Below are 27705 nucleotides of genomic sequence, written 5' to 3' on the forward strand. Positions count from 1 at the left end.
TAGGAATGCTCTGTAAAGATCTTATAGGTGATTGTCTCTATCTGTAGGGTAGGAGCAAACCCAGTTGTATTGTAGGGCTTGGCTGTATACGATAGACTGAAAAATGTGTCTGGGATGGGAGCTGGAAGTATGAAGGTAAGTGTAGTGGTCGGTGGGTTTCTGATATAGGGTGGTGGAAATTTGTTCATTATTTAACTGTACTGAGGTGTACATAACTCCGGTCATCTGAAGAAGTGGGCTGTGCCCACAAAAGCTCATGATACCATCTACATGTTTTGTTAGTCTATAAAGTGCTACCAGACCATTTGTTGATTTTTTTCTGTAACAGACTAACTCGGCTACCCCCTGAAGCTTCTTTAGTATGGTTTAGTTTTAGTAATAAGGAACACAAGTTATAACTCAACAAGAGGAAGTCAAAACAAGGAATTTTTCCTCCCTCTTAGCACACAACCCTTAATATTTTAGATAGAATGTCACTGAAGATCTCATCTAACCATATCAAGTATCTGATCCTGACCACTATTCTGTCAATGACTCCTCTGCAACAGGTATTTTACTGATTAATTTATTTTTGTTAACTGAATTCATAATAGTATTTAAGCAGAACTTTGAAAGTCTGCTTTTGTCAACAGACCCAGTGTGAATGATTTAAAAAAATTAGAACGGGGTAGAAAAACAAATGTTAAGCTTTGGTTTATAAACGTTCATAACTATTTTGATTTACAGAGAACAGTGAAGGAGCACATGGAATTTAATTCATTTAGAATTATCACTCAAAAATTTATATTTGATTACAAACAATTCCTTATGTTTACAGCTGTCTGATCTATTTTGTCTGTCAACCATTTATCAGAAAACATTGGTAAAGTTCTTGATTGTATACATTTTTTTTAATATGTCACTGTTTCTACCTCATTCAGGTTTTGGAAGAAAGTGAATGCATTTTTTTTTAAAGTCACCATTATCAAAGCAAGCAGTACTTTTTTTTTTTTTTTAATAGATTTTTAAATCAAGTTTCCAGAATGCTGGAGAAAGAATTTAAGTTATAAAATGCTGAGTAATTCATCCCAGCAGTTTCTTTAAAAAAGGAATGCATGAAGAAGAGTTGATGATTTGTAAGGATGAGTCTGTCAGTTCACAAGAGTTGGCAGCGAGTTTGATGAGTTCTCATGTGTAGTTTAGGGAAAAGAATTGTATTCAAAAGCAAACAAGTCAAATTTGTACTCCATTTCTGAAACGTTTATACACTGGGTTGCTTAAATATAACAAGAAAGCAATCAGACAGAGCACATTATTAATAGCTGGACAGAGCAATAAATCTTACTATTACGTAACTTCAGTTGTTGAGTGTGAACCTAGGTTGATGAAAGCCATATCTATATTATACCATTCATCAATCTTTGGACTGACAGAAAATCACTGAGAAGGGAATTAGAGATGTTAAATTGCATGTAATCAGCTAATCGAGCTATTCGATTAGTCAATAAGGGGAGAAACTGCAAAGCTGCAGCAGTTAGCTCCCAGCCCCAGGAGCTAACCCCACTGCGGCTCTGCCTTTTTAAGAGCCATCAGGCTCTTAATACCTTTAAAAAGCAGAGGCTCAGTGGGGGGATAGGAAATGAGCCAGGACAGCTGGCTCACTCCCAGTCTCTCCAGCTTCACCTCTCATTTTAAATTTATTAAGAGCCATTAGACTCTTAATACATTTAAAAAGTAGAGGCGTAGCAGGGGGAGGGGTCCAGGAACGAGCCGGGACAGCTGATTCCCAGCTCGCTTTCAGTTCCCCCTATACTTCTGCCTCCCCTGTCACCCCAGACGATGCTGGGGGGCGGTGAGCAGTTTTTAAGTGGCTCTTCCCCACAGCACTGGCTCCTTCTCCCCCTTCCCCACTGCCTCTCTCTGAGAGGGTATGTCTACACTACCCCGCTAGTTCGAACTAGCGGGGTAATGTATGCATACCGAACTTGCTAATGAAGCCCGGGATTTGAATTTCCCGGGCTTCATTAGCATAAAGCCGGCGCCGCCATTTTTAAAAGCCGGCTAGTGCGAACCCCGTGCCGCGCGGCTACACGCAGCACGGGCTAGATAGTTCGGAATAGCTAGCTAGTTCGAACTATCTGTACACCTCGTGGAATGAGGTGTGCATACATTACCCTGCTAGTTCGAACTAGCGGGGTAGTGTAGACATACCCAGAGAGACAGCAAGGGGTGAGGGGGAAACGACTAGTCGAATCACTACTCGACTATCTGATAGGCATATATTTATTGGGTAGTCGACTAATCCCTTACATCCCTAAAAGGGATTGGTTTACAATAGCTTGCAGGAATTGAAAGGAAATTGCACATACCAGGATTATGAAAAATGGTTCCACCATTCTGTTCCTTTTTATATATGTAATTTTATAATTACATCAACACTGTTCATCATCAGGCCTTAATATGTGGAATGTGACTAATCTGTGATCACAGGCCTCTATAACAATTTTGAATTATATGACTTAGGCATTTGAACAAATAACCATAGCGTTCCATTAATAGCTTTTTCCTTTTGCCATTTTCAAGGTGAAGAGTAAAGTAATGCACAAATTGACACATTTTTATCATACAGAACTCTAGAATAAGCTATAGACGTGTGCTTGTAAGAAGGCATTGTAGCATTTAAAAATTAAGTACAATGTAGCATGCACAGGACATTGTTTTAAAATATGTGGCATCTTATTTTAAAGCTTTTAGAAATCACTTCAAATATTTCAAACACATTTTAAAGAAACAGGGAGCATGGTAAGGCTCAAAAATTAAAAACAAATCACAAGAGCACTGAAATGTTAGACTTTTTTTATATTTGACAATCTAAGCTGCATCAAGAAAATTTTGGAATGTGCTAGAGATGTTAATGATTAATTGGCTAACGAGCGAGGCTTACCGGTTATGGTTACCCAGTCCGGGCTGGAGCCTTCCCCCCCCCCACTCGCTACAGGAAAGGGTGTTCAAGCCGCATCAGAGCAGCCCTTGTCTGCAGCAGCCCTTCCTTTTAATTGGTTAAACGGCTCTTCCTTTTAATTGGTTAAACATAGCTTTTACATTCCTAGAATGTGCATCTTACTGGAGCATGCAGACTACTCTTACACATCTGTGACTGATCCTTTAAACAAAAGATGAAATATCTAGCCAAATAATTTGCCAAGTCTGGAGTCAGCAGGTTTACAGCTATTCCTCAATATACAGTAAAACTCCAATAGTCCGCCATCCAATAGTCCGCCACTCCTGATAGTCTGGCATCAAAATGGCAAGAGCCCATTGAGTGAGCTTCGGCAAAAAATGAGTCACAAGGTAACAGTAGCAGCAGCTGAACTAAGCGAAAAGGGTAAAAAAAGGGTTAAAAACGGAAACATTACAGTCTACTGTATACAGTATGTACAATAAAAAAGGTTAAGAACACTTTATATACAGTATATACTATATACAGTATATACATAACCAGCTTATAGTACCTCCTGATACTCCGGCATATCTGATAATCTGGCACCACCTAGGTCCCATAGGTTCCGGATTATCGGAAGTCTACTGTACTACAAATCTTTGTATATAGTTGTGCAAGTTTATTAGCGGACCCACTTCAAAAGAGTAAAAATATTTCAAAAGAGTAAAAATCAGTATTTGGGTCAGATGCAGCTGAGCTCCAAAGATAAATTGAAGGTGTTGGGAAAGGCAGAGATGGCTATAATGCCTCCACCTTATTTGAGTTTTGAATGATACAAGTTAGATTAGAGAAGCCCTGAGACAACTCTATGCATGTCTGTAATGGTTCCTCAAGCAGCAGCTGTGGCATCCAGGGTTCACCAGAGCACAGAACTCTAGACATCTCCATGCTTACAATACATCCTAAACTGGACTTTGTATGTCCATTCTAGTTGACCAAAGTGTGTCATGTCAGGTTTCATAAAAGCTGGTGTCACAGTGATCATCACTATCATTGTGAAATGCATATATGAATGTGTGTAAGCAGTTATTTATATGCACTCAAATTAAATTCTTAAAGATCCACTGTCTATTTACCAGTAAAAATGAAAAACAAGTTCAGCCAGACAAGAAATATGTATCTAGTTGACTGTTACATATAAATTAAGTATTGCGTATTTCACAATAGGTCTCTTCCTACCAGTCTGAAGCAATGCTAATGAAGGACTATGAAAAAACTTCAGAAAGAAAAGTTATCATACAGCAGCAAACAAGAGGAAGAAATGCAGGAATATCGAATTTTTCTCTGCTGTAACAGAGACAAAGAAGATACAGTGCTGATACTCACCTAGAAAGTAAGTGGACAGCCAACATGCTTCATAAAAAGAAGGTGAAATCTCAACCAGGGGTGTTTGAAAACACTGGAGAGAACTTTGCGTAAGATAAGCTTCTTCAGACTAGAGGAGAACTTGCTAGTTTCATTTCTAAAAAGCATTTTGTTTTCTGTGTAACCATTTGTTCCTTGTTTTCTTATGGTAAGCTGAACCTCTGTTCTTTGATCATAAACTACATGCAGTGGTAGATCCAGAGTTGAAACTTACAAAGTGGTGTATACTGCTCCTTTGGAAACGGCAGGACTGGTAATTCAGTAAATGTTCAGTGGATAAGGGGCATGACATTGCAGGAAATACTCTGAGAATTGGCAATTGGTGTGTGGCTATTCTTACCTGTAATGAGAGAGCAAGGCCTCTGGAGGTCTGGAAGTCAGTGCTTATGCTACAAGAAGCTGACTGTTTCAGAAGCCTGATCCAAAGCAGGCACAAACAAGACTTCCTCACAGTTGGTGTTGAGGTCTCTCTCAACAAGCAGCATTTTACATCCCTAAACTGACTAGCTGGTTAAACATTGTTGCTGGCCAGTTAAACATATTAACCAACTAAGAGAGTCGGGGGGGGGGGGGGGAGGGGAGGGAAGACCTCTGCTTGCCACTGGGCTGAAATGTTCTAGTCAGAGCAGCCCCTGCCCGCAGAGCACCCTGGCCTGTAGTAGCCCCTATCTGCAGCAGGACCCCCTCCCTCCACCTCAGAGCTGGAACAGCCCTCTGCCCATGGCAGGTGGAGAGCTGCTTCAGCCCCACTTGTTAACCTGAACTGGTAAGCATCACCCATTAACCATGAGGCTTACTTATTAACTGGTTCAAATGTCACATCCCTACTCTCAATCCTTGATACTATTCCACTATTCTATTCCAGAATTCACTGTACAGTATATTTATTAATTTCTATGTTTTTCCTGCAGCTATGGAGGACATCATTATCCCTGCCTGCACTAGCTGAAGACCCCATTGCTTACCAAGTATCAGCAACAGATGCAGCTAAACTGGTGCTCAGAACTATTTGGTCCTGTCTATGATTGAAATTTTCCATTTTCAGCACTGGTTCAATTGCATCCATTGCTGACGGTGACCATGCACAACAGGTTGATATGATTGTATAGAATGAGCTAATATGTAAAGTATTACAGGAGCTACAGAGATTACACGTTCTCAGGCATCAGCACACATCAACTACTGCAGAGTGAAATCCTGGCCCCCAATGAAGTCTATGGTAGCTTTTGCCATTGATTTCAATGGGGCCAGAATAAGTATTTACAATTTACGTATCTCTCTCTATAAAAAGTTTTTCCTGCAGGATCACGATGTCATCATGATGTCACTCTGGCATCCAGCAGGCTCTGCCCTCCCACAGCCTCCCTTCCCCAGACACTGTTTGGGGACCAGCAAAGCCACCTGGCAGCCTGGCCACTCCGGATCAGCCTGCTACAGGGAATGGGACTGTGGCAATGCTGCGGCTGCCTTTGCTCACAGGGGAGAACCCAGCTAGAGGCTCTGGGGCAGCTGGACCTGGAGACATTAGGGTCCTTCCTGGAGACCAAAAGGCCGGATACAGCTCCCGGGAGCACACCCACAGGGGAAGCAGTGCAGAGCCCAGTGGCCAATGGGAGGTGCTGGCTGTGTGGAAGAAGCAACCACTGTGCCATGTCCCCTCCTGGGAGCTGCCTGCGGTATGCATCTGCATTTTTGACTCACTGCCTGGGAACAGGGTCTGCAAGGCCATGCTCCTCCCAAGCAGTGGCTCTCAGCCCCCTGGCTCAGGGGGATGCTTCGACTGGTACGAGGCCTGGGGCACGAATTACTTGCACCAGGAAAAGAGGCAGGCTGCGAGGCCTGCAGCCCTGGCTGCCTGCAGTCCCATCCTCCACCATGCCCCAAGTGGCTGCACCAGTGCCAAGCCACACTGTGGAAACCTCTGCTACAGTCCGACAACCCTTGAGGCATCACAAGGGGAGGCGCAGGAGTGTTCACAGTAGTTGCCAACCCATCTGAGTGGGAGTGGACCTGCCTCTGCACGGTGGTGCCTGGAGAACCCCTCAATATATGCCTCCACCGGCCCTCTTTTCATCCTCCATGTGTGTTCTCAGCTCCTTTCCTGCCCACCCTCAGACTCCCATTCCTCCTTTTCAACCTGGCATTCCAAAGGAACCTCCGCTCTCTGCCTCTCCCTACAGCCTCCTTTCCAATTCCTTTGCCCACAGACATCCCTGTTTCCCACTTCACAGCACTCCAGCAAAGGCACCTTTACTGCCCCTTCTCTCTAGGCAGCTACCCAGATCCTGCTGTGTCTGCACCTGGGGCATCCCAATCACAGAAAATCCTGCATACAGGCCTGGTGCTATTTCTTTGCTGGATAGGCTGCCAGTTTGCGGGAGAGGGCAGGGTGTATGTAGGGAGGGAGGAAAGGGGACAATGGTGTATGTAGGGATAGGTGGTGCGGTAAGGGGAGATGGTGAGGGGGATATACGAATGCAGGCAAGGGGATAAGCAGTGTGGGGTGGGGAGGGGTCAGGGAAGATGGGTGGGTGTAGGAATGGAGGCGGGATAGAGATGGAAGGAGAAGGCTGGGGAGATAGGGAGGATGGTGTGTGTAGGAACGGAGGCAAAGGAATGGGGGTATAGGAATGGGAGACAGAGGTGGGGCTAGGGATGAAAGGAGGGAGGTGGTCTGTGGGCCATGGACTATTTTATTGGTGGGTGGGACAGCAGTGGGAAGGGTGCAGGCAGGGGTGACTGGCTGGTGCTTGAAGGGCACGAATGGCTGGGATGGGCCGAGAGTGTTTGGATAGAGGGACCAGTGCAGTGTTGAGCACGAGTGCAGAAGGGTGAGTGACCTGGGGCCATGGAGAGCGCAGCTGGGTTCAGTGCAAGATTAATAGGATCTTTGGCCACAAAAGCTGTCAGTGAGTAGGGGGGTTGGTGAGTGTAGCAAACAGAGGGCACAGCCCCCTAGTGTATATGTATTCTGTAAATTGACTGAAAACCTAAATTTATGTTTATTTTTGGAAAGTATTTCATTTCTCCATTTACTAGCTTATAACAATCCCAATTGTAGATAGCCTTCTATTAGCAGAGATTGTATCTCCATTTAAATGTCACATTTTTAAAAGTTAGTCAATTTATATTTCTACTGTAAATGTATTTCATACAGGGATCTAAGGAATAATACTATGTTTAATGATAAAAAGTCACATGCAAGCACATTTGTCTGCCCAAATATTTATAATGAACTCATTACTGTAAGGGATGTGAATATTTTACATGTTAATGTTAACCAGTGGGGGATGGAGCAGCTCCACACATGCCGCAGGCAGGGGCAGCTCTGGATGGGACAACAGAGCAGTCATCTGTGGGGCATCCTTGCCCATGACAGATAGGAGTGCCCTCTCCCCCTCCTGCCCAGCTTGCTCCCTTTTTAATCAGTTAACCAGTTAAACAATATGTTTACCTATTTAACCAATTAAACAGGATTTTACGTCCCTAATTACTACAGAGCCTAAGCAGGACTTGGAAAACCCATCTGCAAGTAGAAAGCTTTTCATGGCAAGTGACAATTCTAAAATAGTTCCTATACATAATAAAATTATTCTGAAAAAATTTTAAATGCAAAGTGTTTATAGTGTTGTCATTTTTAAACAACAAACAGCTCTGGGTTAACAGGCTCAAAACCACATAGAAGAGACCTATTACCTATTAATTTAAGTGAAAGACTGGTCCATATGACTGAAAAGGCTTTGCATCTCTTAGCTGGATTGTCAAAAGTTGCAAAATTTTAGAAAAGAAGTGAAATAAAAGTAATCAGTTTCATTACTGCTATTCAGAACTCTCAGGTGAATGGGGAAATGGAAAAAGTGTCAGTTTCACACAGCTGTTGCTTGCAAAAGCAAGCCAGAAGTATCAGAGAGGCACTGGAATTTTGCCTAGGTAAGCACAAGTCCAAAAATGAAGCTTGAAGGCAGAGTAACAGAGCCTACCCAAGTGCAGCAGTCAGGAGATTCTGGAAAAGCTTAAGGGTATGTTTTCACTGGAAATACTACAAGCTATGATCCTGCAGCATAGACAAATAGTATGGCAGTGGAACGTGTTCTTCCATTGTTCTAATAAATCCACCTTTGACAGGAAGTAGCTAGGCTGACAATTATTCTTCTGGCAATTTAGCAGTTTCTACACCATGGCTTAAGTCAACTTAATTACATTGCATGGGGAGTGATAGAATTCATAACTCGGAAGCTTACACCACTCCTAATGGACAAAGCGCGCCCCCTTTCAGCCATCAGGAGGTAGGCCTTCCTGAAACTTCTGGCCCAGCAATCAAAAATTGATCTTAATTAAAAAAAAAAAAATCAGATTTCTGAGTTGGATCCAAAGAGGAATACCAGGATAGAAATTTCAGCATCTTCCCCCTTCCTAGTAGCAGCAAGGGGCTGTGCTTCTAACCAGGGTGTTGATCCTAGCTCTTGCTGCTGGAGCTCCTATTTTGTCCTTTATATCTGCCCAGAAGTTATAGCCTTTATCAAATAGGCTACCACACCATTCCACACACTGGTCATGTTCCAAAAAATCTACTTACAAAGCCTTACAAAAGAAGGGTGCAGCTTTGGCTGAAGTCATTATGGTGTTTAAATTTAAACGGCATCTAATGCATCTCTAGGGATGCTAAATAATTACACACACAAAAAGGAATATAAAATGAGTTCCCATGGATAACATTTATTTTTGTAGCTCTGTTAATGTGGCAGTTTGTCTCCTTCATGAGCAAGGAAACTATTTTGCTAGTTGCTTTACAGTTTCACTGGTAATGTCTTACAGCCTGCAACCACAAAACTCCAAGCATCACTTAAGTATAATCATAGAAGTGTAGCCGTGTTAGTCTGGGGTAGCTGAAGCAAAATGCAGGACAATGGAGCACTTTAAAGACTAACAAGATGGTTTATTAGATGATGAGCTTTCGTGGGCCAGACCCACTTCCTCAGATCAAATAGTGGAAGAAAATAGTCACAACCATATATACCAAAGTATTCTTTGGTATATATGGTTGTGATTATTTTCTTCCACTATTTGATCTGAGGAAGTGGGTCTGGCCCACGAAAGCTCATCATCTAATAAACCATCTTGTTAGTCTTTAAAGTGCTCCATTGTCCTGCATTTTGCTTAAGTATAATCAGGCCTAGTCAATATTTGGATGGAAGGCCTCCAAAAAAAGAATATCACAGGAAATTGTTTGATTCAATAGATAGCATTCTTTCCTATGAACGCAAGTTGCAAAGGAACAAGTTGGCTGTCATAAAAACTTACAGAAAAAAAGATTCTAACAGCTCATGACTACACCACACCAGAGAAACTATTGTGTAATAGCACTAACACGTTTCCACATTTAACTAGCGATTTTTTTTTCAATCTAATTTAAACCGCAATACTCTTTTAGGGTAAAAGCATCACATGCACACTTCCTAACTGAAACACGTCCTGTACCACTTTCTTTAGCCATGAGGACTATCAGGTGAAGGCTGCTATTATCTTCTTTCATCACCAACCTCCGCCTGACTGGTAACCCGTTCAATTAGCAGTTCGCGGCCCCGTCTCCCGCAGTTAGCGCCACTCGGCTAACTGGGCTTAGGCTCAGCTTACAGTAGCAAAGATCGGTAAAGACGCTCCTCTCTGCTCTCCGAGAACTCGCTGCCCGTGGGCGAGCCGGCGCCGGCTAGTCGCGGGGCTAACTGTACTATAGCGGGAAATAAGCAGGGCCAGGGCAAGGAGCGGCAGCGCAGTGCTACTCAGCGAGGCGCTGCTTCGTCACCCGGCAGGGCCCTGGCTTGGCTTGGCGGGGAGGGCCCCGCTCTGCGGCTGGCCTCGGCACCGGGACAGCGCCGCCAACCTCCGCGCTCGCAGGAGCGCGCGGCTGCCGTTCTCCGGGGCTCGGAAACTGAGTAGGGGGCAGGAAGCTCCACGGCCGCGCCTGCCCCGTTTCCCCACCGGCGCGGCCTCCCGGGCCCGCCCCCCTCACCTGCCGCACGTTGCTGGTCTCGGACACCGCGAACTCCTCCTTCTCTTTGGGGGTTTTCACGGTGACTTTGATGATTCGAGGCTCCGAGTCGGCGGCTCCTCCCGGGGCGGGGGAATCCGGGGGGCTGGGGGCCCCGGGGGGGCTCTCTCCGCTCTCAGCCATGGCAGGGGGAGAGGGGCCGCTGGCTCTGGGTCTCGCTCGCTCTCGCCGCGCGGGGCACGCTGCGCAAACCCGGCTCCTCAGCGCCGCTGCCTCGCGCGCCGACACCGGAAAACACCCGCGACGCTCTCCCTCCCGGAGAGTTAAACGGAAACAACCCAGATCGGGCGCTGCGCGCACTGATGACGTCTCGAATGAGGGAAGTTACTAGAAAGGGATGTTGTCTCGCCAGGCATAGGACACAGGGCTAAGCCTCGCGCGCATGTGCAACAGGTGATTGAACAAGCGCGCACGCGCAATATCGATTGGCCGATAGTGCGCGAGAGTAATGGTTAGCCGCCGTGCGACTCCTTTCGGTTCTCACGTGTAACTAGCGCGCCTGCTCATGTCATCTGACGGGACTCGAATTATGCGTTCGCTTTGCCTAGTGCGCAGGTGCGGCCTCGTGCGCTTGAGCGGCTGAGCGAGACGTCAGTGGTTCCTGACGCTTTTGGCTCGAGGCCTTGATGCCCCGCCTCCCTCTCTCCTAGTGCGTCGCTGTCGGCGGGGGGTGGAGAGGGTCCAAAGTATCCCCAGGCCACGTCCATTGCAGCACGTGCAGTGCGGGCCGCTCGGCCGCAGTTAATTCACTACTGGTGTTTCTGAAGCAACCAGGCGCCTAGGTGTCCCTTTGCAACTTGCGTGGTGCAGAGTCGGGGGCCATAGGGTAGCCGCGCTCCAGGCCATATAGGTTGAGTGCCAGCTTTAGCACCCCACCCCCGGAAATCTGAGGCCCAGTTGTGCAGAGCTGCTTCATCATGGTGTCATGCATTGCAGCTGATACTCACACATACCATAACTTCGACGCAGTTGTGAGAAAGCCAGGAATTAATTGTTTAGGGGCTAGAACTATTACTTGTCTCCCTCCCAGCTTCTAAGGACACAGATCACCACTTTTCCCTGTGCACCCCCCCTTTTTTTCAAAGAGAGGGGCAGAGGCTCTGGCTAACCTCAGAGATAGGTTGTGAGTACCTAAGCACCCAGCAATCACAAATTAAGAACTAGTGTTCTAGTGTATTGTCCCTTTCCCAGATTCATTAAACCATCAATTGGCCACTGCTGTCCATGGACAACACACGAGGTTAAAAACTATTGGGCCAGTGATACCAAGCACTTGCAAAAGGTCCACGCAGAGCTGCTAAGGATAGAGCACATCATCAAGATAGCACACTCATTGTAATATCTATTTTGTCATATTGCTTTTCAGAATGCCTGCCCAGTTAGATGGCTGGCTGTGCTGCATATAACCACTAGACTCCACTCTGCTCCCAGGCCCAGAATAATCAAATATCAGTACAATCCCTTTGTAATGTTGGTTACATCCCCGTACTAATTGTCTCTCCTCCACTCTGCCGCTGCCTGCCCCCTTTCTTCTTCTGCTGCCCCCCACCTCCCCTCCCCTCCCCTCCACACAAGCCCCTTCCCTCTCCTCACCCCTCTTCTTAGTTCTCCCCCTGCCTCTTCTCAAAAGGAGACAAAGGAAAAAGGCAGGAGGGGGAGGGAAGGTGTCAGTGGGGGGTGGAAAAGGGGAGGGAATATAGAGGCAAGAGGAAGGAAGAGGAGAGGTTGGGAGTGAAGTGGGTGCTGGGAGAAGCAGCATTGAAAGGAGGGGTGGACATGAGGAAGGCAGGGGATGGAGCAAGTTGTAGGTGAGGGCACAGGGGGCATGAGGAGAACTGGGGCAGAGAGTGGTGAGGGGGTGAGCAGAGAGGGAAGGAGGAGGCACCAGGAAGGTGCAGGTACCAGGAGATTATGGGGGTAAAGCAGAAGGGCAGACATGTTGAGGGGAGGGATGGGCCCCAGAGAAGAGACGCAGGGTAGTGGGTAGAGGGAGGTGTTAGGAGAAAGGATGGGGAGAGGTACCTGCAGATAATCAGAGTGGGCAAAAGGGGAAGAGAAGGGCTGGTGCAGGGCAGGGGAGAGGGGGGCAGGTCCCCACAGGGCTGAGGGGAGTGAAAAGGGCAGGAGCAGGACAGCAGAGGAGAGTGAGGGGTGGGGGAACAGATAGGGGAAGGGACGGAGACAATGGCAGCAGAGGGGAAAAGGGAGAGGTTTATGATGTTTATTAGTAACTTGGGTGCCACAGTGGCACACATCCCAACAAGCAGACATGACCTCAATACAGGTGCACAAGACAAAACTCACTCTGCTTATGGGAGGAAAATCTTAGAGGGAACACTTCCCCCAGCCTCTCCGCCCCTCTCCCCAAGTTAATGCAATGCAAGTCGGGTTAATGTAACTGCAGGATAGTTTCATGGGGAGTGTCCTGTGTGGGCCAAACCTATCCCTATTGGTAGGACGACAGTAGGAAGAGTTCTTAGAAGGGTCACCCTTTACTTATGCTCATGTGTCCATCTTGACCTAAGGAGTACTACCTTCAGTGGTGGGACTTCTTGTGATGGGGGCGTGGCTAACAGGTCATAGGGGCATGGTTAATGGAAGTCAGGGGCATGGCTAATGTGTCCCTAATTTTGGTTCAGAAAATATGGTCACCATACCGCTATTGCTGCTGTGGTGTTGTCAGCAAAACTGGTGCAGGCCTATGTGTCATAGCAAAATTAGGTGTTTCTTCACTGTGGGGTATGGAGTGGCAGTAGTCTTGCTCTACTGCAAAGGGTGGGTGGGGAGCTGAGACTAAGGCTGGCAGTGAGGATTCTTTCATCTCACTAGGCCTGCTTCAGAGCTCACCTACTTTGTGCAATCAACACCTAATCTGAAATCTTTACTCAAGATTTCTCTCCTATTATAAACATTCACCATTTAAAAAGGACTACAGAACTATAATGGAAGCATCCACAGCAATACCACCACTGTTGGGCTATGTCTGGACTGGCATGATTTTCTGGAAATGCTTTTAATGGAAAAGTTTTCCATTAAAAGCATTTTTGGAAAAGCACGTCTAGATTGGCACGGACGCTTTTCTGCAAAAGCACTTTTTGCGGAAAAGCATCCGTGCCAATCTAGATGCGCTTTTCCGCAAAAAAGCCCCGATCGCCATTTTCGCGATCGGGATTTTTTTGCGGAAAACAAATCTGAGCTGCAAAAGTTTTGTGCAAAAGGACTTTTGCCCAAACAGGAGCAGCATAGTCTTTCCACAAGAACACTGACAATCTTACATGAGATCGTCAGTGCTTTTGCGGACATTCAAGCGGCCAGTGTAGACAGCTGGCAAGTTTTTCCGGAAAAGTGGCTGATTTTCCGGAAAAACTGGCCAGTCTAGTCACAGCCTTAAGGTATAGGAGGAAATGTGTGCTACATACCTATAGCATTTCCTCTGTTACCAGTCTCTGAAAAGAAAGCAAGCAGCTCTATTTAAGCAGACTGTGGTAGGAAACATACAAAAGGCTGTGAACTGTGCAGTCTGGAAATACAATGATCAGACTGAAAGAGATATGAATGTCCACTTGAGAGCAACAGCTAGGGAGCTGAGGGTGGGGTAGAAATACAGGTATTTGCCCTGAACTGTAACAGTTCCAGCAGCACAGAGCACTGGAAATTATCTTGGAACAGCATTTTATACAGAAATCAAACATCAGATTGGAAGGCAGAATTTCTTTTGCAGTCCACAGGTTAGTTAAATTTGGTCCAACTTTGAGCAGGGGATTGGACTAGATGACCACCTGATGTCTTTTTCAATTCTAATCTCCTATGATTCTATGAAACAAGTAGTGGTAACTAAGGAAATCATAGGTTTTACATGTAGGTTTTACATGTTTCAATCCCAGCTACAACATTTGTGAAATTAGGGTATCACAAAATAATGTAGTCTCACAAATATCAATTACATAATTTCATGCTTTTTGGAACATCTTTTATAATTTTTTAGTTTGAATGAGGCAGATTATTAATTCTTTGATTCAATTAGATCATTTAATAAAATGGGAACAAGTAATGTATTGCAATCAGTTATGCAAAATGACTTACTAATGCACTACAGTGGGTCCTCGTCATAGAATTACTCAGGTGCGGGGGAAAGTTCATCACAATATGATTTCTTGATGTACCTACTCTTTCAGTTCAGATGATAAAGAGTTTGAAGCTCAATAACTTTTGTCTCTCTCGGGACAATAAAACACTTTAAGACATTAAATTGCATTGGTGTGAATCTCACATCCTTTAGCCAGCAGCACATGAAAAACTAGAAAGCAAAACTCATCACAAACATAGGAACATAGCATAAGAACAACTATACTGAATCAGACCAAAGGTCCATCTAACCCAGTGTCCTGCCAATGCCACATGCTCCAGAGGGAGTGAACAGAACAGGTAATCATCAAAGGCACATCTACAGTGCAGGACAAAAGCCGAATTAACATACACAACTTCAGCTACATCAATTGCGTAGCTGAAGTTGAAATAACTTAATTCAACTTTTGGCACAGTCTACACAGCAGGAAGTCAAAGGAAGAACACTCTTCCTTCAACTTCCCTTACTCATGTAATGAGGGTTACATGAGTCAGAGTAAGAAGTTCTCCAGTTCTACATTATTTCACAATAATGGCTTGCTGTGTAGACACGCACTATGTTATTTTGAAATCATGTCCTAACACTGCAGTGTAGACATATGCCAAGTGATCCTTCTTCTGTTACTAATTTTTTCCAGCCTCTGACAAACAGAGGCTAAGGGCACCAATCCTACCCATCCTGGCTAATAAGTATTGATGGACCTAACCTTCATGAATTTATCCAGTTCTTTTTTGAACCTGTTCAAATCCTGGTCTTCACAAGATCCTCTGGCAAAGAGTGCCACAGGTTGTACACTGCATGAAGAAAGACTTCCTTTTGTTTGTTTTAAACCTGCTACCTATTAATTTCATGTGGTGACCCCTAGTGCTTATGTTATGGGACCAAGTAAATAACTTTCCCTTACTTGCTTTCTTCATACCTGTCATGATGTTATAGTCCTATCATATCCCCTCCCTCCCAGACTCCTCTTTTCCAAGATGCAAAGGCCCAGTCTTTTTAATCTCTCATATGGCACCCATTCCAAAACCCTAATAATTTCTTTGCCCTTTTCTGAATCTTTGAGATGAGGCAATCATATCTTTATGCAATATTAAATATGTGGGCGTACCATGGACTTAGAGGCAATAAGATATTCTCTGTCTTATTCTCTATCTTTGATTCCGGTAAATGGGAGCAGTAGAGAAAGCCTCCAGGTGAGAGGTTTCCTGTGCTACCATTTCTCCAGCCAGAGGACAGGGAAGCAGCAGCATGCAGAGCCGCTTCCTGCCCCTGTGAACTGGATCCAATCTGCAAGACTCACCAACCCCTGCAGCAGGAAACCTCATGGGGCTGTAATGCCAGTGCAGGCCCTCAACTGCGGGGGTGGGGAAAGCCCTGAGCCTGAGGCCAACTTGCACTTTGAGAATCACTGGTTTTAGTTTAACTGAGTCAGGTTTAAACTAAACTAGGGTTTTGAACAAGTTTAACTAACTACATTTAGAATCCTACTTTGATTAAATTGGTGCAATTTTCACAAGGCCTCCTCTACATAAGACTGAAAGATGAAGTTACAGCAACTTAAGATCCACTCACACATTTGACTGCGGTCCACATCTGAGACCTTCGATAAAGTGCTCCAGCAAAACTAAGGAAAACCACTTAACAATGCTAGTATTTCTAATATAAAAAAAAATACCAACACACACTTTGTTTATACACAATGGATCAGAGTGTCAAACCCTTTTTACCTTTGTGGGTCACCTTTAGTGACTCCAATTATCACACATTACCTGTTGCTAATGACAAGAGCAGCATTTAACACTCTTGTTAACAAAGAATGCAGCACTATCTTGAAGGATACTTCAAGAATCAGTTAAATAAATTAAGCTTAAATCATACCGGGCTCAATGCTGCACTGTGGCCCTAACCCAGTTAGGCACTTAAGCATGATGCTTTCTTGCATCAGGGCCAGAATGCTCCACATTCTCTGTGCACCACTGAGCCCATAAAAAGGACTAGTTGGTCGTGAACTAACATGCAGTATTCTTACTTCAGTGTGATTTTACTATTCTTTAGAGGAAACTATTAATGGATTCCTACAAAGAGGTTCAGCTAATACAGCCCTGAGCCCCTGAACTGTGGCTGCTGATTTGAATGAAAATCTCATTTAAAATTGATAGGAATGTTTTACTATTTGATCTGAGGAAGTGGGTCTGGCCCACGAAAGCTCATCATCTAATAAACCATCTTGTTAGTCTTTAAAGTGCTACATAGTCCTGTATTTTGTTTCAGCTACACCAGACTAACACGGCTACATCTCTATCACTATTTTACTTTTCTAGCACTTTCTGCATAAAATGGGTGCATTTCCAGTGCTTCACATGTTCTCATTTTGTCACTAGTTTCTTGCTTTTTAAGTTTGTTTTGTTAATTCATTTCCCCTTGGTATCTAAAGCCTTTTAAGGCTCTATGCAATTTTATTTTAGCATGTCTCTCAGTTTGTCTCCTTCCATTAGCTAAGGCATGGAGAATATGCTCTGGTCTTTCCTTACCATGCTTCCCGTCCCCGTCCCCCCCCTCACAAACATGGTCTTTTCTTTATAATAACTTTATATTTACAACCATTTCTCTCTTCCTGAGACAAATGGCCTTGTTTTGTCTTTTAAATTCTCTCTCAATACTTTTACATTAGTTTTCGCTATATAATCTCAATTTTGCCACCCTTTCCTGCTCTTGCAATGGATTATGTAAAAAATAAATTCAAACAAATAAAAAAAGATAAATATAAAAATAATTACATGATCTAAAATGTCTTGACTAATCTTAAGAGGAGCCCTTTATTTCCTCTCCATTTCACTCCTGGTCCAAGTAATCTCTGTAGGCCTGGGAAAAATACGGCCATATTTTATTTGTCGATCTATGCTATTTGCTTTTAAATGTGTTAATTTTCAAACACCTTTAAAATAATAGTGGAAGGCATGACATTTCTACACATAAGGAACAAAATACGTGCATCCAGATCAGTTCTCCCTTACCGATCTAAATTACCAAAGAAAGTGAAAATTCTGCAACTGTTGTGTTAATGAGCACTCTTGATGCAACACTCTGTCTTAACAGTTTACTTAACTTTTTATTAGTTACTTCAGTAACAGCTGACTCCCTCCTCCCTGCCCCCCTCCATACCAATCCTGCGCAACCACTGGTTTCCAAGAAGAATTTTAAATTGAAGTCAAACTCATAAGAAAAATGTGTGTGTACAGGGCCTCATTTATGCAGCAGCTGACGGAGTCTTAAACAACAAACTTGTCCTTGCGATGCCCCTGTGAGCTACAGAGATTAAGCTGGGCGCTAAACCAGACCAGAGCTTAATGCTCTTAACTCATATTGAAAAGGTTATGGGAGTTAGAAACCTGTCATTTATATAATTTAAAATGCAATGAGTAGGGGGGATGTGTATGTTTAACCCTTACTGGGTGATGCTTACCAGTTACAGTTGGGGCCATAGCAGCCCCCTGTGCAGTGCAAGCCGGGATGCTCCAGCCCGTCCAGAACAGCGCCTGCCCCTAGTAGGTGGGCTGCTCCAGCCCGCCCCTGTTTAAGTGGTTAACCGGTTAAACAGCAAGTTTATTCAGTTAACTGATTAAGCTTGCAGAGCTTAACATTTCCCAACCAGCCAGCCAACCTGCCTACCCATGTGCTTGTGTGAATACTGTAACTGAGCCAAGGAGAGGGGGCGTGGTTCTTGGCTGCCTGTTATTCAAACAGGCAGCTCCCATTGGCCAGTTTCTGGCTAGAAACTGGCCAATGGGATTGCACTGAGGGTGGGGGCAGCTCCTGAAGCTTTCCCCCTTCCCCTCCAGTTTTGAAACAAATGGGTCCAGCAGTGCAAGCAGTGGAGCCTGCCTGGGGCTCCCTACTGCCTCTGCAGGCTGCATTTTCAGCTACAAATTGTAGTTGTGCAAGTGTGCTAAGGGGACTATGGGGAATAGGAATGAAGAGTATTTCATGGCACTAGACTAAGTTAATATTAATGTAGAATTTGGCCTCACTGTCATGCAGGGTATGTAATATCCTGGTTATACTTCAACTTGTTGGTCTTATTAAACACTTGGCTTAGGTACTGTGAAAAATCAATTTTTTTTTTTTATTGAAAATAAACAAGCAGAGGTGTTTATAGACCAGATGAGTGGTATTATGGGGGACACTTTCCTCCGTGCACTCCTATCCTAACAAGAATTCAATGGCAAAAACTACATTAATGTGGAGTTAAGATTATATGGAGTTATGCAGAATGCTGAACTGAGCAAAACTCAAACTTCTGAAAATCAGGAAATGCACTATGAAGGTTGCCTATATTCCATAACTTGCCTTCTTTCAGCAATGCCCCAATATACTGTATTGACATACATAACTTTATTCTGCCAATCCTAAAGTTACTGAAATGTACAAGCTATTCACCTCCTTTTACAACCATTCACTTTCCCCCACAGGATTCCATGTAACACTAGAAACACAAACAAAAAATCCAGGACTACATTAATACAAACTCGGAATATTTTAATTCATGCCAACAGCATCCATATGGGGAAGTTAGAACACAGCAATTCCGTGCACACTGCTATTCATACTCCTGTACTCTGAACTGTAGGGCAGTATAGACTAGCCACCAGTCATTAGTACCTCTAACTCAGTTTTACACAACCAAGGACAGCAGAAGAAAATCAAGTGGGACTGTAACTGGAGAAGCCCTCAGCTGAATGATCCTTATTTTGGATCAGGAATGCTATCTCTGAACTCCTGTGAGGCACAACAAATTACAAAGAAATTGGATTAGCTGTTCAGAGGTTAGAGAACTTACAAGAATAGAGCTTGAAAGCAGATAAAATAGTAGGAATGGAAACTCTCTAGTCTATCTGTATCGGGGCACACATTGTGTAAAACTATATATTTTCTTGAATACCATTCTGGTTCCCCAAAAAATTCAGTAAGTCTGTTGGATAAAACTTGACAGACTATTTTTATCAATAACTCATCAATCATTTGATCACTAAGCTTGGGCAAAAACCCCATCAAGAAACCTTTTTAAAGACCTCTTTATTTTCTGGAGCGTATCTCTCTCAGAATCATGGCTCAAACAACTCCCAGTTTGGGTCACTAATCCTATTTTGTACCCTTCTAACACACATCTAATTAAAAAAAAATCCAACTAAGCATGTCAATTTTAGAGATCATAGAAAGAGCAACCTTTAAAATAGATGTAATGGTGCAACCTATTCTAAAAAGAAAGAATTTAGATATGCAAATGAAAGAGTAAATTTTATTGATTGATGGAAAACTAATTATGGCATTAACAACAACATTAATGTCTTAACTCTGCTAGAATAGTTCTCTACTTTTTTCTTTAAACTAACAGAAAACGCAACAAATTAACTATTTAGAGTGTCAAACTAGTAACTGTTAGCTTCTTTCAAAAAACTGCATAGCTTTGCAGTGTACAACAAATATATACATTTCTGCAAAACCCTGAAGAAAGAGATTTGACATTTCTGCTTTCAACTCCATGGCAAGTATAATCACCTGCACTGGTCAGATTCTGAGTTTCTCTTCCCTTTTCTCCCACCCTGTAGAGGAAAAGTAAAATGGTAAACTAAAGATACATTGACATTTAATATTTTAATAAGGTACACATAAAGGTATAAAGACATGCACGTCAGTTAAGTCAATGATTTTTGGATAATTTAAATCTTGAACTGTGTAACATTTTACATACACAATTGAAGCAATCTGAGCAACAGCAATTTTGTACAGCAAGAATGTTACTGTATAAAATACATGAAGATAGCTCTTGCCTCTGGGAGCTCACAAATGAAGAGAAAGATTGAGATAGCGTATCTAGTCCAAGCAAAGATTTTTAAAAACACTTCTGACAATTATTTCAAGGCTTTGCAGATTGGCATGATTTTGTACAAAAGTGGCCGCTTTTGCGCAAAAACATGCTGCCTGTCTACAATGGCAGGGAGTTCTTGCGCAAGAACATTGATGTTCTAATGTGTGAAATCAGTGCTTCTTGTGCAAGAACTATGATGCTCCCGCTCAGGAATAAGCCCTCTTGTGCAACTGTTCTTGCACAAGAGGCCAGTGTAGACAGGCAACATGAATTTCTTGCGTAAGAAAGCTCGATGGCTAAAATGGCCATAGGAGCTTTCTTGCGCAAGAAAGCGTCTACACTGGCACGGATGCTTTTGCGCAAAAGCACATGCCAGTGTAGACGCTCTCTTGCGCAAATACTTTAACGCACAAACTCTTGCGTTAAAAGTATTTGCGCAAAATCTTGCCAATGTAGACTTAGCCAATGTGTTTTAAGGCAATACTCAAATTAAAAGGTGCTGTGTAGTGTGGGGCACAGGTTACTGCTGGTGTGAACTAGAGCAAATGGTGGAGTCTCTAAATTAGTCTTTAAAACAAGAATTGAGGACTTCGGTAACTTAGCTAGACATTATTAGCTTATTATATGAGCAGCTGGGTGAAATTATCTGGCCTACAGTGTAAAAAAGGTCAGAGGATCATGATGCTCTCTTGTGGCTATAAAGTCTATGAATCTTTCTATGCACAAAAGATGAGCAGGAGCTCATGCAGGTGAGGGTGGGCCTGGAAGACAGCGCAAAGTCAAAAAGGGGGGAAAAGGGGGCCTTTTGATAGAGAATCTAAGAGAATTACAGAATTTTTATTTTATTAACTGTGACCTGTCCATGACTTTTAGTAAAAATAACTGACAAAAATCTTAACCTCTCCTATAACTGAAGCAATATTTTCCTTCAGCATTATTTAATGTGTTCCAAAGGAAATAGTTACTGTATAAAAATAAACATAGCTTATTACTATGAAATCAAATAATTTCACTCATTTTAAGGTGCTCATAACTAAACCAAATGTAAAAGCATACACGTTTCAAAATTCAGCTCACATGAAAACAGTTTCAAATATTTTTTCATGTCATACTTCTCTAACAAAAATTGCTCTAGTTAACCACGTAAAAAAGACCACATTGAAAAAACAGAGATCAATAAATGAATTTTTCTATATATGAAAAGCAATCATGAAAATCTATTTAATGTATGTAATTTGAAAGGTTTGCCACAGGTGGGAGAAAAAAACAATTATTAAATCAATGAAGACTTGCACTTGGCTTGAGGTTATCTGTCAGATAATAATACATCAAATCAAATTTAGTCTAGAGCAGCGTTTCACAGCCAATGGTATGAGTACCCTTAGGGCTACTCAAGAGAAATCTGGAGGGTATGGAAAAAACTGAAATTTGGAGAAAACTGACTTTTTTTTTTTTTTTTTTAAGTTTTACAGCGCTTTATTATTTTTGTTCTTTTTATACCAAAAATTTCAACACCCGCCCGGCTATGATTAAGTTGTTTAAGCAAATGTGTTGCAATGGTAGAAAAAAAATGTATGTGTCTGACAACTGTAGCTACTGGTGATACCCTCTTTTTTTTTTTTTAATATAAAGAGTACTTTTTTTGGAAATGGGTACTTTATAAAAAAAAAGGTTGAGAAACTTATCTAGTTGCAATCAACTGGTCGATCATGGAGGCACTGCCAGTCGATCTCAATGCACTGTTCCAGGTCCCCCATTGTTCGCCTGCACATGTAATGAGGAGCCTGCGCTGGTGCTACAGACTCCCACACCTTGCAAAATTGGAGCTAAAGTTGGCTTTCTGTGGCAGCGGCGGAGGGGAAGGGGGGAAGAGGGGGGAAAAGTCCCGTGGCCTGCTCCTGACCTCCCCAGAGTTTGCATGCTTTCTTGTCTTGCCTTCCTTCCCCTGTGCACCAGAGAGACAGGGTTGGCCAACGGTGGGGTTCCCACCCCTACTTCCCACCCCCCTCTCTAGTCCACTGGGGGAGGGACGGAGGAAGGAAGGAGGGGTTGTTGAGATGGCAGCTGGATTTCTTAAAGAAGCCACATGTACGCTTCTTCCAGCAGACCCCCCCAGGCACCAGCCAAGCTGCGCCTGCGCCCACCCTCTCCCCCCGGCCAAGCACCCACCAGCACACTGCTCCTTCCCCTTCTCTCCCGGCCAGAAACCTGCCAGCATACTGCTCCTGCCTCCTCTCCCTGGCCAGGCAACCACCAGCACTCTGCTCCTGCCCCTAAACAGACACCCACCAGCACCCTGCTCCTATCCCCTCCCTACTTGCCAGACACTTACCCCCAACTTGCTCTTATACCCCTACTTCCCACCCCCCTCTCTAGTCCACTCACTGGCAGTCCTGCACACTGGATCCCTTATTTTTGGCCCCACCCCAGAACCCGGGGGCCCCACAAAATCTACTAACCCTGGAACCCCAGAAGAGTTAATCTAGCCTGAGGCCTTGAACCTCAGTCCTACCTACTTTCCTCACGCAACCACCATGGGGGCTGGAATGCCAGGGGAGTGAGGTGTTTCTGTTGGGGCCACATCAATGAGGCTTAGGGGAGTTGTTGGAGGGTGGAGTTTATGTATTTTTGCATCTCACTTGTGGGGTCCCAGACTGATTTTTCTGTGAGTCAGTGGCCCCCAGACCCAAAAAATGTTCCTGTCCCTCCCATAAATAAAGACAATGTTTTGTGTTGGACATAATATTTTATTTAAAAATGAAGCCTGGCCAACAAGCCCCCAATTGGGAACAAGCTCCTATCTGGCCACAGCATCAAAATACCCCTGGCATCCCCAACCCTGAGCACATCATACACCTGAACCCCCTCCCCCGAGCTCCCCACATCTCCAAACTCATGCACCTCCACATTCCCAGTCTTGTGCCACAACATTCTTGCATCACCCACAAACCTGTGCCCTGAGCTCATCACATCTCCAGCCCTCCTGCAATGAGCCTCTCATACATTCCCAACCCAAACTCCTGCACCCAGACATCCACAAGTCCTTCCCCTCCACGTGTCTGCCCTTCTGCTTTATTCCCACAATCCCCTAACCTCTAACCCTCCACCTGACCCCAACACTCTTCTGCCCAGAGCCCCCTCCCTGAGCCAGCATCTCTTTCTCCTCCTGCTTCCAAATCCCCTCCCAGAGCTTGCCACTTTCACTCCTTCCCACCCACAAATCCCTCATTCCCACCCCAGAGCCCGCACCTCTTGTCTCAACCCAGTGAGAGTTAGTATAAGGGCTGGGGACAGCAAGTGATTGAGAGGAGGGGAATGGAGAAGACGGGGCCCATCTTGGCTTGCCCTGACATTTAAAAAATGATCTTGGTTATAAAAAGGTTGGAGACCACTGGTCTAGAAATAGTCTCATATCAAAATGTTGAGTATATAGAAGAAACAAAGGTGTGCAATCCTGCTTACTTGTATAAGTCAAGTATATTTTGAGGCACAGAATGGAAGACTAAATCCATTCTACCATCCAAATAAGTGTGTTACTATGCTCCAGTTTTGTTACTAATTTTCTAAAAGTTCCATTCTATTTTTTTTTAATTCCCTATCTACCAGTAATTTTAGCAACTACACAAGCAATTACTCAAAAGTCAAGATATCAATGTTTCCATATGCCACTAATATTGCACTCGGCATTGGTGCATTTATTTCTAGAAACAATATAAAAATACCTGATATTTTGTTAGTTCTGCCTGTAATAGTTTCACTTTAGATCTTTCTTGTTCTAATGCAGCATGAAGTGTAGTCACCTACAAAAAAGTTTTACAAGTGTTACAGAATTATCTTAATCTCCCAACAGACACAGACACACAGAAACTTACTTGGAAGAAAACAAATATTGAGTTTATTCTAGAAACTTATTCTCAAACTGATCAAAATTTGAGTTACCACACACACAGCACAAATAGTATTCCCTAAGTCTTTAGTAGTTTCCTAATAACCTTTTATGTGTTTACCTGAAAAATGTGATATGAAAAGTGACAGTTCTCTTTCACAATTTAGCCACTGCATTAAAAATATGGTGTGCTCCCTAAACTATTGCTTAGTAATACTTATTTAAAGGGCTAAATAGTAACTACATTTAACACTTTGCCTTGGAAATCTTCTGACTCTTCTGCAGTAGAACTCTCTAAATGCACAAACGCCACTTGGATCTTACATATTCTATGCCCATTAACACAAAGAATCCAGACAGATGGGAATTCTGCACTTGTTTCCGTGCTTATATTCACTTTCACTTTGCTCTTTGCCTTTGTATACTATTTTAAAAATATCCACAAGCTTTTATATTTATTACCTGTAAGGTCAACTCATTCTTGATACTTTGAGATTCATCAACCTGTAGAAGTATTTCTGCTTTGTCTTTCACTTAAAAACAAAACAAGAATATTAGATTCTATCTTTACAATTCTTTATATATAAATAAAAATAAAACAGTAGTTGGGGCATTGCTGGATCCCTTTTTTCCCTTTGTTTGCTACCCTTAGTATATTTTCTCTGCTATCACTGAGGGCAGGATTGAACCCAGAGATTGCTGGGAGCCAACAAGACGTTACTATTTCCAGTAGCAACAACTTAGGAATATAGAAAGCTTTTTAGGTCTTTTAGGAAACTTTCATTGCCTATACTGGTATGGGATCCCACAGACTTCAGAAAGACTCACTATGGACACAAGTCCAACTACACGATGGATATGGATAGAACTTCAGATTGTAAACTTGCCAAAGCCATGCCTTACACAATGTGAAAACCATGGCTAAAATCTTAAGGTGTGCATACTTGGTTACTTTCTTTGAAGTTGTAAATAATTTAAAATAGGGCTATCATTATAAACCTTTATTTTACATGTGCACATTGGGATTTTCAAGGCTCAATTCTACCACATTCAAGCTAGTTTTCACCAAAAACACACAAAAAAATTCCTCGGAAAGTGTTCCATCAAATTAATCTTTCTAGTCTCAGCTATTGTAGTAAAATATCTAGTAAAAGAGGTAACAGGATTATTTTATAATATGAAATTGTTCCCACACTCCTCCAAATCTGAACAAACAAATTTTCCCTTAAAATATTTCACCCTGACCCAGATACCAGCTTGAAAGAACTCATGATTTTCTGAAAATTTCTGACTATGAACTGGGAGTTGAAGTGGAAATACTTGGGCAACATTAACTATAGTATCACTTAGTGGGCCCGTTATAGTGCAGCATCCCCAATACTGATAAAATTACAAAGTTTCTTCTGAAAGTTAGCCTCCTCTCTCACACTGTAAAATAGTACGTGATGCACTATACATACTGCACATGATGTCATGGAACCAACTTGAACATGCATGATGGCACAGTACTAAAAAGTCTAACAATCACAATAGGAAAATAAGGATCATAGTAAGAGGTTGCTTATAAAGAAAATTTTAGAAATCAAGTGCAGGGCTTTCTACAGAATTGCAGTCAATATTATTTTACCAAAAAAATCTGTCAGCATTTATAACACACAGAATTTGAGTGGTCACAAATGTTCATTTTGAAATAAATCAATCTTCTACAGTTATCTTTATAACAGCTTAAATATAGTCCATTTACTAGCAACCATGAATAAAGAATAGTGCATGGATTGCAAATATATAAATGACTTCCTTGTATATCAATTAATTCTAACAATTTTCAGTCAATATGGCAGGTGGTTGATGTCATTAGCAAGATAAAAATCCTCACGTATTCATAGACGCCTTTCATTTGTCATTGTAAATTTAAGTTTCAATTCATAAAATTTAAATAATTGGTGGAACATCTACTGCATGCTCCAAATTACTGAAATAGTAACTAATGAAACTGAACACTAGTCACTCAGGAGGAAATGCATGATTAGAAAGTCCTAGTAAAAGAAATTGTCAGATTAAATTACCACTATTACAATATACCAGTTGCCACTCTTTACTCTTATCAATTTATCTTAAAAAAAAAAAAAATTGCAAAATTAAGTAATTTTCAGAGAAAATGTTTTACACTTCAAAATTTACATCTTAGAGAATAAACAGCTTTACTTACTTTCACCTTCCTGTAGCATTTTCAACAGCTGTGCATTTCTTGCTTTTACTTCTTTATACTTCCCCTAATATTAAGAGATTTAAATAACATCACATATTACTATACTACAAAAGGGACATTCTTTAAATTGGTGTTTTATTTTTAAACATCAGCTCTGAAAGTCATGATTTTCCTGGAAATTAAAGAAACTCAAGGGATCTAGGCTCATCTATTTAAATATATGAGAGTCAAAAACAATATAGAAGAGGTAATTTAATCCAATGAAGAGACTAAAGTCAAAGGAGCTCAGCCAGGCACTGGACTGGCAATACAGCATATTCATAATCAACTACAAATGGTGTGAATGAAGTAGTCAGAAAACAAGAACTGCAAAACTAGGGCCAGGTGTACATTGGGGGAGAATATTGATTTAAGAAACACAACTCAAGCTATGAGAATAGCTTAGCTGGAGTTGATGTACCTTGAGTTAAATTTCCACAGCATCATTGAGGGAGGGTCAATAGGAGAAACTCTTCTGTCAACTTCCCTTACTCCTGCGACCCTGTGGAGTACCAGGATGGACGGGGGTACCATAAGCAGTCAATTTAGCAGATCCTTACTAGATCTGCTAAATTGAATGGCAGAAGATTGATCTCCAGATCTATCTCTGGGTAAGAACAGACAAGGTGTCAGAAACAGAACTTGCTGGAAGATTTTTAGCTCTCTGTCTGACAGAGGTTTTATAGGTTCTCTGAAAAAAAAATGAAGGCTACATGAAAGAACAGTAATACCAAAAGAAACTACATATAATATATACTATAGTAGTAGCCAAATGGCAGTTAGAAATGAGTCCTCATTGCCTAAGGCTTAGGTGGTATACAAGAACACGAGACATGTAGTCACTGCCCACAAAGACCTTATAGTCACAAATTCTTTTTTGGACTCTTCTTCAGTTTTTCTACTCAGAAAACTGATTTTACCGATTTCTCCTGTCCATCTGATGCCTGAATTGCCTCTCCTAAAGTAGCACTTTTTATGACTGCTGTTGCTCATACTAGCACATTGGTTTGTATATGTTCTTAATTATATACCTGTATTTTATATTTTCCCTATTCAATTCTCTTTCCCTTTCTGTGTCCCTATATTGCTCTCTCTAGCCTTCAAGAAACTTAATAAGGTATCTTAAAGCTGGTGGCAAGCTACTATGTCTCTCACACCAATCTCATCCCTCATGTTAAATTCACA

The 27705-nt window shown here is 42.6% G+C and overlaps 2 protein-coding genes across 3 annotated transcripts in view; both read right to left on the reverse strand.

Annotated features, from left to right (window-relative positions):
- Nucleotides 1-10802, reverse strand: part of UBQLN1 (ubiquilin 1) — a 44134-nt gene extending 33332 nt beyond the window's left edge. Inside the window, exon 1 of one of the 2 annotated variants that reach the window (XM_075931763.1) lies at nucleotides 10356-10802. In XM_075931763.1, coding sequence (XP_075787878.1) covers nucleotides 10356-10517 — 162 coding nt within the window. In that variant the 5' untranslated portion in view covers nucleotides 10518-10802. The remainder of the gene's footprint in view (nucleotides 1-10355) is intronic. The other variant, XM_075931762.1, reaches the window with a different exon arrangement.
- Nucleotides 10803-19796: 8994 nt separating this feature from the next.
- GKAP1 (G kinase anchoring protein 1) overlaps nucleotides 19797-27705 on the reverse strand; it is a 42056-nt gene continuing 34147 nt past the window's right edge. The window contains exons 9-12 of the mRNA XM_006135863.4: nucleotides 26482-26545; nucleotides 24735-24805; nucleotides 24109-24186; nucleotides 19797-20120 (exon numbers count right to left, since the gene is read on the reverse strand). Of these exons, the coding sequence (XP_006135925.2) occupies nucleotides 20073-20120; nucleotides 24109-24186; nucleotides 24735-24805; nucleotides 26482-26545 (261 nt within the window). The 3' untranslated portion in view covers nucleotides 19797-20072. The remainder of the gene's footprint in view (nucleotides 20121-24108; nucleotides 24187-24734; nucleotides 24806-26481; nucleotides 26546-27705) is intronic.

Source organism: Pelodiscus sinensis, chromosome 6 (genome assembly GCF_049634645.1).
Source record: "Pelodiscus sinensis isolate JC-2024 chromosome 6, ASM4963464v1, whole genome shotgun sequence".
NCBI lineage: Eukaryota > Metazoa > Chordata > Testudines > Trionychidae > Pelodiscus > Pelodiscus sinensis.